At 39.5% G+C, this 13,013-nt stretch overlaps 9 protein-coding genes across 9 annotated transcripts; 6 read left to right on the top strand and 3 right to left on the bottom strand.

The window, feature by feature from the left end:
• The first annotated feature begins 649 nt into the window (after positions 1 to 649).
• On the top strand, positions 650 to 1,202 carry LOC132791453 (uncharacterized). Its single transcript, XM_060800378.1, has 2 exons — positions 650 to 1,025; positions 1,095 to 1,202. Exons 1-2 carry the CDS (start codon positions 849 to 851, stop codon positions 1,125 to 1,127), a joined length of 210 nt encoding a protein of 69 aa, XP_060656361.1. The 5' UTR covers positions 650 to 848; the 3' UTR covers positions 1,128 to 1,202.
• Positions 1,064 to 2,515, bottom strand: LOC132791451 (isocitrate dehydrogenase [NAD] subunit gamma, mitochondrial). The gene has a single exon (XM_060800376.1). The coding sequence runs from the start codon at positions 2,423 to 2,425 to the stop codon at positions 1,247 to 1,249; it is 1,179 nt and encodes a 392-aa protein (XP_060656359.1). The 5' UTR covers positions 2,426 to 2,515; the 3' UTR covers positions 1,064 to 1,246.
• An 18-nt stretch (positions 2,516 to 2,533) lies between these two features.
• On the bottom strand, positions 2,534 to 3,223 carry LOC132791452 (uncharacterized). The gene has a single exon (XM_060800377.1). The coding sequence runs from the start codon at positions 3,110 to 3,112 to the stop codon at positions 2,618 to 2,620; it is 495 nt and encodes a 164-aa protein (XP_060656360.1). The 5' UTR covers positions 3,113 to 3,223; the 3' UTR covers positions 2,534 to 2,617.
• A 297-nt stretch (positions 3,224 to 3,520) lies between these two features.
• Positions 3,521 to 5,370, top strand: LOC132790168 (uncharacterized). The gene is made up of 4 exons (XM_060798620.1): positions 3,521 to 3,808; positions 4,007 to 4,262; positions 4,317 to 4,866; positions 4,927 to 5,370. The coding sequence occupies exons 1-4, from the start codon at positions 3,569 to 3,571 to the stop codon at positions 5,207 to 5,209; spliced, it is 1,329 nt and encodes a 442-aa protein (XP_060654603.1). The 5' UTR covers positions 3,521 to 3,568; the 3' UTR covers positions 5,210 to 5,370.
• Positions 5,371 to 5,741: 371 nt separating this feature from the next.
• On the top strand, positions 5,742 to 7,466 carry LOC132790362 (uncharacterized). Its single transcript, XM_060798860.1, has 4 exons — positions 5,742 to 6,066; positions 6,237 to 6,492; positions 6,548 to 7,097; positions 7,157 to 7,466. The coding sequence occupies exons 1-4, from the start codon at positions 5,827 to 5,829 to the stop codon at positions 7,449 to 7,451; spliced, it is 1,341 nt and encodes a 446-aa protein (XP_060654843.1). The 5' UTR covers positions 5,742 to 5,826; the 3' UTR covers positions 7,452 to 7,466.
• Positions 7,467 to 7,810: 344 nt separating this feature from the next.
• On the top strand, positions 7,811 to 8,224 carry LOC132790365 (mitochondrial ribosome and complex I assembly factor AltMIEF1). Its single transcript, XM_060798864.1, has 2 exons — positions 7,811 to 8,021; positions 8,086 to 8,224. Exons 1-2 carry the CDS (start codon positions 7,854 to 7,856, stop codon positions 8,122 to 8,124), a joined length of 207 nt encoding a protein of 68 aa, XP_060654847.1. The 5' UTR covers positions 7,811 to 7,853; the 3' UTR covers positions 8,125 to 8,224.
• Positions 8,128 to 9,245, top strand: LOC132790364 (mitochondrial translation release factor in rescue). Its single transcript, XM_060798863.1, has one exon. It carries the CDS (start codon positions 8,128 to 8,130, stop codon positions 8,569 to 8,571), a length of 444 nt encoding a protein of 147 aa, XP_060654846.1. The 3' UTR covers positions 8,572 to 9,245.
• LOC132790361 (RING-type E3 ubiquitin-protein ligase PPIL2) lies at positions 8,581 to 10,432 on the bottom strand. The gene is made up of 4 exons (XM_060798859.1): positions 10,316 to 10,432; positions 9,304 to 10,255; positions 9,094 to 9,245; positions 8,581 to 9,035 (listed from the first exon to the last, which is right to left on the bottom strand). Exons 1-4 carry the CDS (start codon positions 10,345 to 10,347, stop codon positions 8,621 to 8,623), a joined length of 1,551 nt encoding a protein of 516 aa, XP_060654842.1. The 5' UTR covers positions 10,348 to 10,432; the 3' UTR covers positions 8,581 to 8,620.
• A 47-nt stretch (positions 10,433 to 10,479) lies between these two features.
• On the top strand, positions 10,480 to 11,446 carry LOC132790363 (uncharacterized). The gene is made up of 4 exons (XM_060798861.1): positions 10,480 to 10,695; positions 10,754 to 10,966; positions 11,025 to 11,139; positions 11,199 to 11,446. The coding sequence occupies exons 1-4, from the start codon at positions 10,568 to 10,570 to the stop codon at positions 11,367 to 11,369; spliced, it is 627 nt and encodes a 208-aa protein (XP_060654844.1). The 5' UTR covers positions 10,480 to 10,567; the 3' UTR covers positions 11,370 to 11,446.
• Positions 11,447 to 13,013: the final 1,567 nt, after the last annotated feature.

The following is a 13,013-nucleotide window of genomic DNA, read 5'->3' as shown; positions in this document are numbered from 1 at the left end:
ATTTATTTATTTTTCCCCCTTCCTCTCCCCTCAATTTATCTCTCTGTTCTCTATCTTTGTTTTGGCGCCTGCAAATATGCCACACTTCTGGTAAACATTTTATTGCTACCCATGCTGAAGTACTTGAATGCTCAGCTCTAGAGCATAGACTCAGCCTCAGTCCCAATTGCCATTTCCCACTTGCCGCTTTCCACTTTTCCCATTTGCCATCAGCAGCAGCCTTTGCCAGCCTTTGTTTCTGGTTTTTCGCATATTTATGTAGTTGTTTACAACCATTGCTGTTGCTCCTTGCCTGCGGCAGTGGCATCGCATAAATTTATTCAAATTGTACGTGCAAATTGGAGAAAAGTTTATTGCACTGCCAAAACACATAATTGCCTATTATTGTTATTATTATAAAGCTCGAGCAGATATGATAAGCAGCAATTGCTAAGCTACTTACAGGTTACTGTCAAAACAGCTTATATGTATATATTATAAAAAAGCTATTATATAAAGTAAATGGTATTATCTGATTTATACTTCAACGTAAAATAAAAAGTTTGATTATTATTATAGTACACTTATCATATTTCTATGTTCTACACGGTATCTGACAATCGAACCCAATCGAATTGTTAGGTGAAGAAATTGATTATTTCAGGTATTTTCAGCCTTTACTTTGATGTCAAAAATTGAATAAAATCTACACACACTATTTAAATATCTTGCTAAGACTTGATTCTTCTATTAAAATTTTTCCTAAATTTGCGGCAAAATGGATATGGTTGAGAAGCCAATTATTTCGGAACTAAATGGTGCAAAGAAATTGAAAAAAAGCTCTGACACCGCCACCATCAGAGATCGATATGAATGAACCGATCTACGATTACATGAAGTATAACAACAAGAAGAAAAGCAAGGCGGCATCGATGCTAACGAATAAGAAACGAGTCTCCTTCAAGCGTATCGTCGAGCAGGTGACGTTCACCGATGACTGGAAAATGCTCACAAGCGAGAGCAATCTGCGCACTGAGGAGGAGCAGGTGTGATCTCTTAGGAACCATCTAGTAAAACTAGTAAATTAAATTAAATTCTTTTTTATTTCACTTAAGCGCAAGAGCTCGAACTTGAGACGCAATTTTTAGCCTTAAGAGTTGAATTCATTGAACAGACGAACTGTAAACGAATATTTTGTTAATTTGTATGTATCCAAATTAAAAAAAAAAATTAAATTAAATTTCAATAGATTGTTGTTTCCACGTTCTTAATCCTCTGGATTATCGGGAACTCCAAACATGTTGCAACGCAACTTATTCATAATGTTGCATATGATATACTCGCCACGATCCGAACCCTCGAAATCGCCCGTTTTCACGCCCTCCCGCATCGTTCGCAACATCTCATTCCACAGCGCCCTGGCGCACACTCCATGCCCCAGATAGTACATGAGATCCACACAGGTGGCCACAATGCCATAGGGACTGAGCACCTTGTAGTTGGTGAGCGATAATTTGGTTTGCAGCGGCTTGAATACCGCATGATTGTCACCGATCTCAATGGCCGAAAAGAGATTGGCACCGCCACAAATCGAGCTACAAATGGTGGCCATAAATGTGCCATAGAGATCGCTGGTGACGATCACATCGAATTGCTTGGGGTCCAAGATCAAACGGCTGACGCATTTACCCATCTCCATTGGCTGCAGTTCGATATCGTGATATTCCTCTTGCTGCAGCTTATAAGCACAATCAAGCAGCACACCTTCGGTCTTTGGATACTCCTGGGACTTGTGCACCAGGGTGACCTTTTTGCGTTTCCTCGACATGACCACCTTGAAGGCGTAGCGCAGAAAACGCTCGATATTCTCGCGGGTGACGACGTGCAGTCCCTCGACGACACCCTTGACTGGCGAGTACTCCAACTCAGCATAGTTGCCCATATTGTTTTGGGCTATCAACAGTATGTTGACATCGGGAAAGAGGCATTTGAAGCCCGGAAAGCTGCGCACGTTCGTGATGAACACATGCAAATCGAGATCATTGCAAATCTTGAGGGATTTCTTCTTATGCTCCGCATCGTGCACAATATCCACATGGACAGCAGCTCGATTGCGTAGCACAGAATTGAAGTATTCCTCACCCATGTCCACACTGATCTTTTGCACAGCAACTGGCACTCGAGCGCTGCTCAGCAGTGACTCCACATATTTGGCGCCCATTTGACCAATGATCGTGTCGCCGGTCAAGAGTGTGGCATGGGTGATGCCACCATACTTGGAACGGGGCAAAACATTTACGGATCCAGTCCGCAGATCTCCTTTCTCAACGAACGCATTGATGCCGGTGACATTGCTGTTGCTACTGTTCATTGCTCGCCGGGATTCTAAGAGGCAAATGTTGTACAGCTTGCGCGATTGTCTCAGCCATCTCAACATTGTTTTCATTACCGGGAAATTCGAAAATTTTGTTAACAAACTATACTACTCGGAAATTACACGATTCTCTGACTGTCAATTTATTTCTGACATACAAACGAAATGAAACTTGAAATGTTCCTTTGTTTATCATCTTTACTCTTTATTCCCCCCAGCTATTGACATACATTTTTTTTGTTTGCTGATTTATACCATACTATTTTATATATCCCAGCAAACCGTCTTATCAGCACACGGACAGCCATCGATGCCATAGTTGCCGATGAGTATCTCCGTTTGAGTTCCCACTTCCTGTGGACCAGGAATTCTCCAAGCATCCTTCACATAATACTTATCGGGCAGGTAATAGGTGGGATATTCTTCAATCAAACGCATATGATCGTCCAACAGCATCTTAGCCATTTGGGGAGATGTTCGAGTCGCCTCCAATCGATATTGTTTGTGCTTTACCTGGCGAATTGCCGGCTCCAGCTTGAGACGGCTGTGTGGAATGAATGCGTCCAGATTCCTATCCAATTCATCTTGCTGATTCTGACGGAAAATCCGACAATTCTCGCATCGGCACTTGCCGCCGTGATAACAATATCGCACCTTCCCATCCTCATCAACCATTGTCAGGGGCACACATTGTGCTGGAGGAGCTGGTTGAGGCACGGTTTGCGTGCTCTGTGTACCTTGTTGGGGTTCAGAATACATCTTACGGCTGAGCGGATGGGAGCACTAGGAGAATTTAGAGTAAAGGATGTCGAAACAGAAACGAACAACTAATAATTTAGTTTGCTTCTGAACTGATAGCTCAGCACTAACTAAACTTGTTGGGGATGATTTTCAGATCAGCAGAATCGTAACAATCATAGAATTTGTTGTCAATATTCATTTATGTGGCCTCGGTAGAAGAATAATTAAGAAGATGGTTCCACTGTTTGAACCCCTTTTATGTATCTTTGCTCTCTTTTCATATAATATGGTATAGTTACTTATATATTCATTCTCTGGTTAATGTTATTAAAAGTGATGATTTTTCCCCAAAAATAAAGTCACTAATGGGTTAAGAGGTGTCATAAATCTTCGGCAATGATATAAAAGAACAATCTTCTGAGATAAGTTTCAGTTATCAGTAGACATCGTCGCGATTCAGTTCGCACCTTAAAAATGTCTCTAAGTTTTAAGAAAGAAGTACAATGGCTAACCACAGTTATCCTGCCGAGTATCCTTAAAAGTGGTCGACTTCTTGATAACTATGATGATGCGCTGGCGAATACATTCAATGTGAGGAGCATTGAGATCAATATAATCGGACACGAAGAGGCTTACATGTTGACCCTCTGTTATCGAGCAACCATTAACTTTGATTACAATGGTGAAGAGTTCCAAAGGAAAGTGATTGTTAAGGTAAGGAAGTAAATGTTATGGCTGTTTATACTTTTCGGTTATTTCACAATGAAAAAGAAAATGCAATTACATCAAAATAATGCGTGGAGTCTGACGCGTAGTTGAGATAATGATAAGCTAGACAGAGTTTTAATCATGACAATTAAAAGTAATATATGAGCAAGACACATAGATAATGTCATTGCATCCATCCCACAGAAAACGCCTTCGATAAGTGAAGATCTTTATGCATCTCTACAATTCGACGATCTCTTCAATAATGAAGTTAGTTTTTACACTGAAATCTTGCCAATACTCCAAAAGCTAAGCAATGGAAAATTCGCTGCAGCGAAATATTACTACAGCGAAATCCATCCAAATTCCGCAGTGCTGATTCTGGGTGACTTCGCTGCCGATGGCTGGAGCATAACCAAGGATAGAGTTGGATTGACCTTAGAGCACGCTCAGATTGCAGGTAAATAGTTCATTTAATTTCATATTACAATTAAGTTATATGCACTTCTTTTAGTCAAATATCTGGGCAAGTTTCATGGCTTTGGCTATGCCATGAAGCACAACCAAAAGGAGCTCTTTGACAGCGTAACCAGCAAATTAAGAGAGGCACGATTTTCCAACTCCTCTGTGAATTCGGAGTGGGAAATTAAGCAGAGAGTCACCGTTAAGCGAGCCGCCAAGGCCATCAAAATTTATCATCCACAAGTTGACAAGGAGTTTATCAAAAAATTCCAACAACTGACCTACAGCTACATTGGCTATGGACGTCAACTTGTGGCACCTCGAGAGCCTCTTGCCATTCTCTGCCATGGCGATTTTCTGCGGAATAATGTGGCTTACAAATACGACACGGATAGCAATGGAAAACCCTTGGAAATTATGATGTTTGACTATCAGACAATGCGTTTATGTTCACCCATGATCGATCTTGCCTTGTTCTTGGCCCTTTCGCTCTTTGCGGATGTGCGTTACAAGCATTTCAATAGTCTTTTTGATGATTATTGCAATGCGCTCTTCAACAGCTACAAGAAATATTCTAGTCACCCACTTCCCGACTATCTCAAGTATTGATAACATTATTGGCATCATATTTCTATGACTTTAATAATTGTTTTTTCTTACAGTCGAGAGAATCTGCTCAAGGAGTACATTAGATTCTTACCGTATGCTGTATTTACTGCTTGCTACTTTCTTATGGACTTGGTTGCACCATCTACTACTCCAGAAAACTTTAATATTGAGAAAACTGAAAAGGAGATCATTGAGAATGCCGAAAACCGAGGGGGAGAAATAGTTAATCGTGAACTTGCACATCAATTAATGGAGTTGTCTGAACTCAGTCGTTTACACAATGTGCAAATAGATGATGGTATCGACATGTCACAATGGATTAAAAATGTCAAATAACGTAAAAGATTTTTTAACATTTTTCTGATTATATCAGATGTCAAAGGCAAAGTCTTTGGTCTGTATAGTTAATTTTAAAAACTCTTCTAATAAAAAAAATAAAATCTACTTTTTCATATTTTATATCAGATTAGAGTTGCCTCATAATTAAAATAATAAATAAACTTAACCATTTAAAAAATAGTTTTTTAATACAAACAAACCAACTAGAAATATTTCGTAATTTTGTTCATGTAAAATTAGAAAGACCATATTTCGGTTCAGTTTCTAATTTTTCGACCCGCTGTGTTTACTTGTATACTATTAGATCAACCGATATCTTATCAACAACACAGCAAACGTGTTCCGAAGCGCACAGTGTTCAATAAAGAGAGCCAAAATAATATTTGATTAACAACCCATGCACCAGAACTACTACAAAATCAAATCATATGTTCCAACAACGATTAAACATTTACGCTCTCGAATTCAAACAATCAGTATACATATAATCGTATGTTTCCGTTTATAAAGAAGAGCGCACAGCTGAGAGCCGACCAGTTTAGTTCTATTCGCGATTCTGAATAGTTGCTACAAAGCATTCCTCCGAGCACAAACTCGTCGTTTACGATACGAAAATGTCGCTGTCTGTTGATGATGAAATTCAGTGGCTGAGCAAAACAATTCTGCCAGAGATTCTAAAAAATGGTCGCCTCGTGGATAACTATGAGGAATCGAAGCTAAACACATTCAGTGTGGGGGACATTACGATTAAAGTAATCGGCATTGAAGAGGCGTTCATGTTGACGCAATGCTACCGAGCTACAGTTCATTTTGAATACGCTGGTGAGCAGCAGATTAGAAAATTCGTCGTTAAGGTTTGTAAACGCAAAATGTATCTATCTATCTATACTATGTATGTGTATCTATTGTTATAAATGTATGTTATTTACTATAATTTGTGTGCAAAGCACGATCATTAATACTCTCGTCGAAATGCCATAACTGATAAATAACAAATTTATTCATTAAATATATTTATTTGTAGAAAACACCACAAATACCACCAGAAGCTTACGTCGATGCCCAGTTTGAAGATCTATTTCATAATGAAATAACTTTCTACACTGAAATTCTGCCAATGATCCAAAAACTGAGCAAAGGCAAATTTGCTGCACCCAGATATTATTATAGCGAAAATAACCCAACGTCTGCTACCGTAATTCTGGGAGATTTTGGGGCAGATGGCTGGAGCGTAGCTAAGGCTAGATATGCTCTAAGTTTGGAGCATGCTCAGGTTGCAGGTGAGAATATAATTTATTTAACAGGAAGTTAATTTGCAAACATTCTCGTTTATAGTAAAATATTTGGGCAGATTCCATGGCTTTGGCTATGCCATGAAACATGATCAGAAGGAACGCTTTGAGGAGCTAACGAAACAGTTTAGGGAATCCCGCTATGCCAACGATACCATAAATCCAGATTGGGCCTTGTCCGGAAAAGTTGCTCTTAAGCGTCTTGCGCTTGCGACGAATAAATACTACCCAGAAGTTGATAACGATTTCATCAGAAAGTTGCAGAAGCTTACCAACAGCTACATTGGCTATGGTCGTCAACGTGTGGCACCCAGAGAACCGTTGGCTACCTTCTGTCATGGTGATTTCCTGAGGAATAATGTGGCCTTTAAGTATGACACAGACAGCAGTGGAACCCCCTTGGAAACCATGATGTTTGATTACCAGACATTGCGACTCTCTTCGCCTATGATCGACCTTAGCGTATTTCTGGCTGTTTCTGTTCTAGCAGATGTACGCCACAAGCATTTCGATAGTCTTTTTGACGACTACAGCAATGCGGTCATCCAGAGCTTTACGGATCATTCAGAGCAACCATTACCAGATTACTTAAGGTATTTTCGGGCATAGCCAATGATGTAACTTTAAAATAATCTTTGTTTCTTTGTTATAGCCGGGAGAATTTGCTGAAGGAGTATATTCGATTCTTACCCTATTCGCTGAACATTTCAGCAACGTTCTTGATGTTGCTGGTCGAGCCCCCAGATTTCACTGTAGAGGAAATGTTCAATGCCGTTATAACTCAGGAGGAAACCATACAGAGAACCATGCAACAGGGTGGCGAAATAGTTGATCGCGAAATTGCCCACCAAATGAAGGAATTGTTTGATCTAAGTCGTTTGCACAATGTTGAAATCGATGAAGATATTGATAGCGCAGATTGGGCTGATGAAGCGATTTTTGAATAAACATTCCAATCACAATGACGCTGCTTTTTAAATATCACGGTGAAATGGCAATAAAATACGCATATCTATGTACATTTGTATATACATACATACTTATAAAGGGATTTAATAGTTTCAATATTAAATTATGTGTATTTGGTGGGTATTAATAATTTGAAATAAAGAAAATTTAAGCACTTCAAAGTTCTTAACAATACGTTGTCGAGGTCATTTGTTTAGTTTTATGATCAGCTGATTGCAATTATTGGCGCACATTTCATCAGCTGATAAGCAGCAGCGTTTCCTAGTGGTCGTTTCGTAAACAGCTGTTCTAGTTCATATGGGCAACGCTCTTTGCATTGTCCGGCAACCCTTTACCACTCATATGCTTTGACAACAACATTTTATTGTTGACTTCTTAAGATGTTGCCACCGTCTCGCCAACAGGTTCTGCGCCTTTACAAACATCTTATAAAATACGGCAATCACTTAACTCTAACAGACAAGAACTACTTCCTTGGTCGGGTACGACACGAGTTCCGTGAGAATCGTGAGCTGACAAATCCCCTTCAGATTGAATTTAATTTCAAGGTATGTTAACTTAGTATTATATCATACTGTAAGGTCCGAATCATCAATGTTTTACTTTTGACAGCGCGGCGAGACGTTGCTCAAGAAGGGACGTATACTCTAAGTAATGCTTATGCTACGAACCTTGGCTCGCCCGCTCTCCAGCAATCTTTGCCGGCTGGCGTCCACAGCTCACTTGGACTACTCGCGTTATCCCACGTTGCAGGAGTCAGACATAGAGGAAAATCTAATGCGCGGCAGTGGACCAGGTGGTCAAGCCGTAAATAAGACCAACAACTGTGTATTTCTGCGACATCTGCCAACGGGAATAACGGTCAAGTGTCATCTGCATCGACTGGCGTCAAAGAATCGAATTGAGGCTCGCAAAATACTTCTCGACAAGCTGGATGTTCACCTCAACGGAGATCATTCAATTGCAGCACAGATGAAGCAACTTGATCAGAAAAAGTCCACAGAACGTAAGCGACGACAAGGCAAACTGCAGGAGATGAAAAAGAACTGGCAAAGTCGGGAAAGAACCGAAGATGAAGGCGGCACAACTAAGAACTGATTAACGATGTTAACATAGTAAGAAAACATTTTATTATTAAGAAACAACTTCACCAACTGGAGAAGTCGCCAAAGCCGCTTGCGTTTTTCTTCTTTTTTGCGGGTACTACTGCCGTTAAAGATTGTGCGTCAGGTCTTTTAGGAGCACTCGGTTTCAGGTACTTGCCTACGCCTTCGCGATACACTTTAAGCGGCTCGTTTAAGCGTTTATGTTGTTCAAGCTTTTTGGCAGCTACTTCTTTGCTGATGGCTTCGTTGGCACGCTCGGTGGCCAATTGCCCTGCGGCCTCTTCGAATGGATTGACATACACCTGAGTGTTCTCTATAATGATGTCTTCAATGGGACGGTCCTTATTGTCCACTTCAATGTTTTCCATCTTCTGCAGCGTCTCAAGGCCTCCCACCAATTTGCCAAAGATTGTGTGTTTGCCATCTAGTTGCTTGCACGAGCGATACGTTATAAAACTATCCGAAGAAATTAAGAGTGTTATTAGTCGATCTTCAGCAAAAGTTTATTACTTACAATTGGGACCCATTGGTAGCAGGTCCGGCGTTGGCCATGGAGAGCACTCCACGTCCAGTGTGTGACAGATTTGGTTTGAATTCATCCTCAAATGGCTTGCCCCAAATGGATTTTCCGCCGGATCCCGTACCCGTAGGATCCCCGCCTTGTATCTAAAGCAAAAGTATTTAAAATAACTTTGTTCAATCAACAAATCGTACAGCTACTTACAATAAAGTTTCTTATGGAGCGGTGAAATAAAACGTTATTATAATAACCGTCAGCGCAATGTTTGATGAAATTATCGCAGGCGCGAGGCGCTTGCTCGCAATAGAGCTCAAGGTTCAACGGACCAAAGTTGGTGTTCAAGCGCACATAGCCCTTTTTATTCACCCGTTCATATTTAACTAAATCATCGTCTATGATGGCAGCCTCACTCTGAGAAACAGGCACCATAGCAGTGGAGGTAAAGCTGGCAGCAACTGCACCAGTTGAGTAATGTGCAGCGTTGAACTTGTCAGCTGTTTGCCTAGAGCTGGATGGTGCTTCCTCGGCGGGTTGATAGTCTTTCTTCAACTGTGCCAACGTCTCCTTCGTCTCCAGATTCATGGTCTTGATGCGGCCCGAGGGATCTTTGCGTTCCAGTTCCTCTTCCTCAGTTAGAATGCGCAGGTTCTTGCGTATATAATAGAACTTGGATATATCATACTTTTCCAAATGTTGTGGATCTTGTATGGTAATGATGTCCTTGCGCAGGAATGGTGTGTCGTCAATCAAATCCTTCCAATTCTTGGTCTTGATATTCAACTGCTCGATAGCCTCCCAGCAGTAAACGTTGCCCGTAGTGCCCACGGCCACAATATGAGAGTTCTTGCTGAATGGCTTGAATAGAGCTGGGCAATGATACTCGTCGTTGGCATTCTTGTGGAAGTGCAGTTTAATCAACGATTTGGAGTCCATCTTTTGACCAGTAATGGGATTCACTTTGAACTTTTTCAGAAATTTCAATATGGCCTCATACTCGAACACATTGCCATTGAGATCGCTGTAGGGCATCTCGAATGGAGCCATTGTTATGCAGCAATTGCCAAATGGCAAACGTTTAAACTTAATGTGCTCATTTTCCAAGGATTCAACTTTTTTGCCGCCATAGAACTCGCTCCATTCTGTGTACGTTAAGTACCTGAAGATGAAAACCGAATATATTTAAGAAGGGTGCACATACTAAAGCTATTTAACTTGCATTTTATCCTTTTGATGCTGTCGTTTACCCATTTTAGCGGCTTTTTAGTTGCAATTTGTAAGTTGTAAATAATAAACAAATAAATAGGCTGACGATAAGAAATACAAATCGATTAATTGTGAAAGTGGCGGTCGGTCGATAAACATCGATTGCAGCCGTAAAACGAGCTAGTCAATTATGGTCACACTTGTTACCCAAGCTGAAGCCGCGTCAAATTTGTTTATAATTTCTTAAATTGCACAATTTACAACAATGTCGCAGCCAGTTAAGAAATGTGCAACAGAATCAATTGAAGAGTCCTACAATCGGCACATGCCAATAGCAGCAAAAGTGCAAGCAGATTTCGATAAAGCACTAAAGGAAATCTTTGCAGATATGAGGTAAGTTTGTTTACATTTAATTCTCGGAAGCATATCAAAATTGTGTTCGTTTTTTTAGTCCTGAATGCTTGGAGCCATTTGCGGCGATACTGTTGGAACATGAGAACACTGTAATGAACAAGGAGACTTTAATCGAACGTATAAGCTCAAAAATGGGTCAAGTGTTGCCTCAGATAAACGAGAGTTTCTTTGTTGCCAATGATGTGGGTAAAAAACTAATAACATTGGAGGTGCTGAAAGAAAAGTTTGAGCCTTACAAAGGGACCAGCTGGTTAGTTTTCAGTCCTGCAATTACATCGCATTAAATAATAAGTAATTCATCATTGCAGGAATGTTCACAAATTGACCCCAGAGGAACGCACTCGCCCGGTACGCATGCGTCTCATGGATTCCAGCATACGCTTTATTGAACACCAATTAAAGTCGCAGGAGAAGAAGATAGAGGTAAGCTCACTAAATATGGTTTAGATTACAATCTAATGTATTTGCTTTTTTCACTGCAGGAGGCCATGGCGAAGACTAAAGCGAATCGTGAGCGTATACAGAATATTCAGAACGATCGGGTCAAGCTTTATGCGTTGATGCAACAACAGTCGAGTTTTTATAAGGAAATTAAACCCAAACTATTAGACCAGCACAAAAAACTGATAGAAAAGGAAGAAGAATTGAAGTAAACAGCTGTTAAATCAAAATATTAAATAAGTGTGTACATAAAAAATTTGAATAAAACTATTTGTCAATTACTGATTAACATTACAGTCTTTGATTTGCACAACAGTAGATTAACAGAATGTGTAACATTTCCGTTATTCGCCGGACTCAGTTAATCTTAGACCATATTCTAAATCCTCCCGATCAGTCATTAACAAATTCTTGAAGGGTTCGGATTGTTCTGAAAGGTGTTCATCGAGTATTTTTTTTTTGTTTTTCTTAAATTGTGATGAAATACATACATTTTTTTTCAAGCTCTAGTTTTTCGGCTGTGCAAAGCGTAAATTCCATTTATATATTGCAGAATTGCACTTTTCACGGCCGGATAAATTGAGTACACATCTATCCAGTGCTTTATCCAAAAACTAAAAGTCTTTTTGATTTGCAGACCGAGCTAAGTGTCAATATATGTGATGTTTCCTTAGAATTCATATTGCACTTCTCCCGGCCTAGAAATTCAAACAGATTTTCAGCTAAAAGAAGTCGTGAGAAATGTACTTGAATAATCAGCACTGCCATTTTGAGGACGGTACTTGTGACAATATGCGATTTATTAAATTATTCCTATGTAATTTAATTGCTCATATTGCACACCTCCCGGCCTGAAAATGATTTTGCAACATCCTCAAAGTTTGAAGTTTTTGTGCTTAATAAAATAAATGTATGTAAACATTTTTAGGCTGTGACTTGTGACAAAATGTTTATTTACAACATATTGCACATGTCCCGGCCTATAATTGTCTATGCATAATTCAACAACTATTGCTACAAATTACAAATGTTTTTTGTGTATGTATAATTCGCATGAAAAGCTAAAGTTCCGTTAGGACGACAACCAGGCGCCTGCGTCGAACGAGAGAGAGAGCGAGACAAACATATTGTCCCTTAGAAATTTGCGAATCGAAGTTTAATTTTGTGCCGTCGAACTTTTGTAGTTTTGCTTTAAATTCACTTTCGTTAGCAGTGTTTTTGTGTGTATAATAAATAAATTGTGCATGTATGCGTATGCAGCCAGATGCGCAGACAACAACAATATTATTTTGCAAACACGAGTGTACATACAAGAAATAGATATAGAATATAGGAAAATACAATTCCAAATGAAAATGTATTTTCCTATATTCTATATCTAATTCCAAATCACAATAAAAGTTTTAGCATAGTCGATTGAAAAACAAATAGGATTTTTTTTTTGTATCATTAATGAACATAATAAATAATTAAACATATGTATGTACATACTAGCTGGTCAGATAATGCCTTTTTTTTATTTTGCGAAAGTGAGTGTAGAATAAGCTCAATTAAAATGCGCATCATGGGTTTGTTTATATTATTACTAAATGAGCGCATTGGCGAATTTCAAGACGCGATGCAAAGTATGTGTGTTTGGTCCATTGTATATTACTGTACAATTAGTGCTTGAATTATTTGTTATTAGAGTTAATTATTCATACAAATTCAGATTGGTATAAATTTCAAGTAACAACGGCTGTTCGTGCTAGCGCCACCTACTGTACATTGAGGTAATGCGCGTCGCGCTCAGTTGGATTAGCGGAGATCGTAACCATTTGAATCAGGGAATTTATCTTCCAATTTCTGCGTTTGGG

Source organism: Drosophila nasuta, chromosome 3 (assembly GCF_023558535.2).
Source record: "Drosophila nasuta strain 15112-1781.00 chromosome 3, ASM2355853v1, whole genome shotgun sequence".
In the NCBI taxonomy this organism is placed as follows: Eukaryota; Metazoa; Arthropoda; class Insecta; order Diptera; family Drosophilidae; genus Drosophila; species Drosophila nasuta.
This window is presented reverse-complemented; position numbering and strand designations above follow the sequence as displayed.

Excerpts from the sequence above, each read along its gene's own strand:
- LOC132791453 (XM_060800378.1), top strand. The coding sequence starts at position 849 with ATGAATGAACCGATCTACGATTACATGAAGTATAACAACAAGAAGAAA. Across the intron at positions 1,026-1,094 it reads TGCGCACTGAGGAGGAGCAG|CGCAAGAGCTCGAACTTGAG; the intron begins GTGTGATCTCTT and ends ATTTCACTTAAG.
- LOC132791451 (XM_060800376.1), bottom strand. The coding sequence starts at position 2,425 with ATGAAAACAATGTTGAGATGGCTGAGACAATCGCGCAAGCTGTACAAC.
- LOC132791452 (XM_060800377.1), bottom strand. The coding sequence starts at position 3,112 with ATGTATTCTGAACCCCAACAAGGTACACAGAGCACGCAAACCGTGCCT.
- LOC132790168 (XM_060798620.1), top strand. The coding sequence starts at position 3,569 with ATGTCTCTAAGTTTTAAGAAAGAAGTACAATGGCTAACCACAGTTATC. Across the intron at positions 3,809-4,006 it reads AAAGGAAAGTGATTGTTAAG|AAAACGCCTTCGATAAGTGA; the intron begins GTAAGGAAGTAA and ends TCCATCCCACAG. Across the intron at positions 4,867-4,926 it reads CCACTTCCCGACTATCTCAA|TCGAGAGAATCTGCTCAAGG; the intron begins GTATTGATAACA and ends TTTTTCTTACAG.
- LOC132790362 (XM_060798860.1), top strand. The coding sequence starts at position 5,827 with ATGTCGCTGTCTGTTGATGATGAAATTCAGTGGCTGAGCAAAACAATT. Across the intron at positions 6,067-6,236 it reads TTAGAAAATTCGTCGTTAAG|AAAACACCACAAATACCACC; the intron begins GTTTGTAAACGC and ends ATTTATTTGTAG. Across the intron at positions 7,098-7,156 it reads CCATTACCAGATTACTTAAG|CCGGGAGAATTTGCTGAAGG; the intron begins GTATTTTCGGGC and ends TCTTTGTTATAG.
- LOC132790365 (XM_060798864.1), top strand. The coding sequence starts at position 7,854 with ATGTTGCCACCGTCTCGCCAACAGGTTCTGCGCCTTTACAAACATCTT. Across the intron at positions 8,022-8,085 it reads AGATTGAATTTAATTTCAAG|CGCGGCGAGACGTTGCTCAA; the intron begins GTATGTTAACTT and ends TACTTTTGACAG.
- LOC132790364 (XM_060798863.1), top strand. The coding sequence starts at position 8,128 with ATGCTTATGCTACGAACCTTGGCTCGCCCGCTCTCCAGCAATCTTTGC.
- LOC132790361 (XM_060798859.1), bottom strand. The coding sequence starts at position 10,347 with ATGGGTAAACGACAGCATCAAAAGGATAAAAT. Across the intron at positions 10,256-10,315 it reads CAGCATCAAAAGGATAAAAT|GTACTTAACGTACACAGAAT; the intron begins GCAAGTTAAATA and ends TTTCATCTTCAG. Across the intron at positions 9,246-9,303 it reads GCTCCATAAGAAACTTTATT|ATACAAGGCGGGGATCCTAC; the intron begins GTAAGTAGCTGT and ends CTTTTGCTTTAG.
- LOC132790363 (XM_060798861.1), top strand. The coding sequence starts at position 10,568 with ATGTCGCAGCCAGTTAAGAAATGTGCAACAGAATCAATTGAAGAGTCC. Across the intron at positions 10,967-11,024 it reads CCTTACAAAGGGACCAGCTG|GAATGTTCACAAATTGACCC; the intron begins GTTAGTTTTCAG and ends TCATCATTGCAG. Across the intron at positions 11,140-11,198 it reads CGCAGGAGAAGAAGATAGAG|GAGGCCATGGCGAAGACTAA; the intron begins GTAAGCTCACTA and ends TTTTCACTGCAG.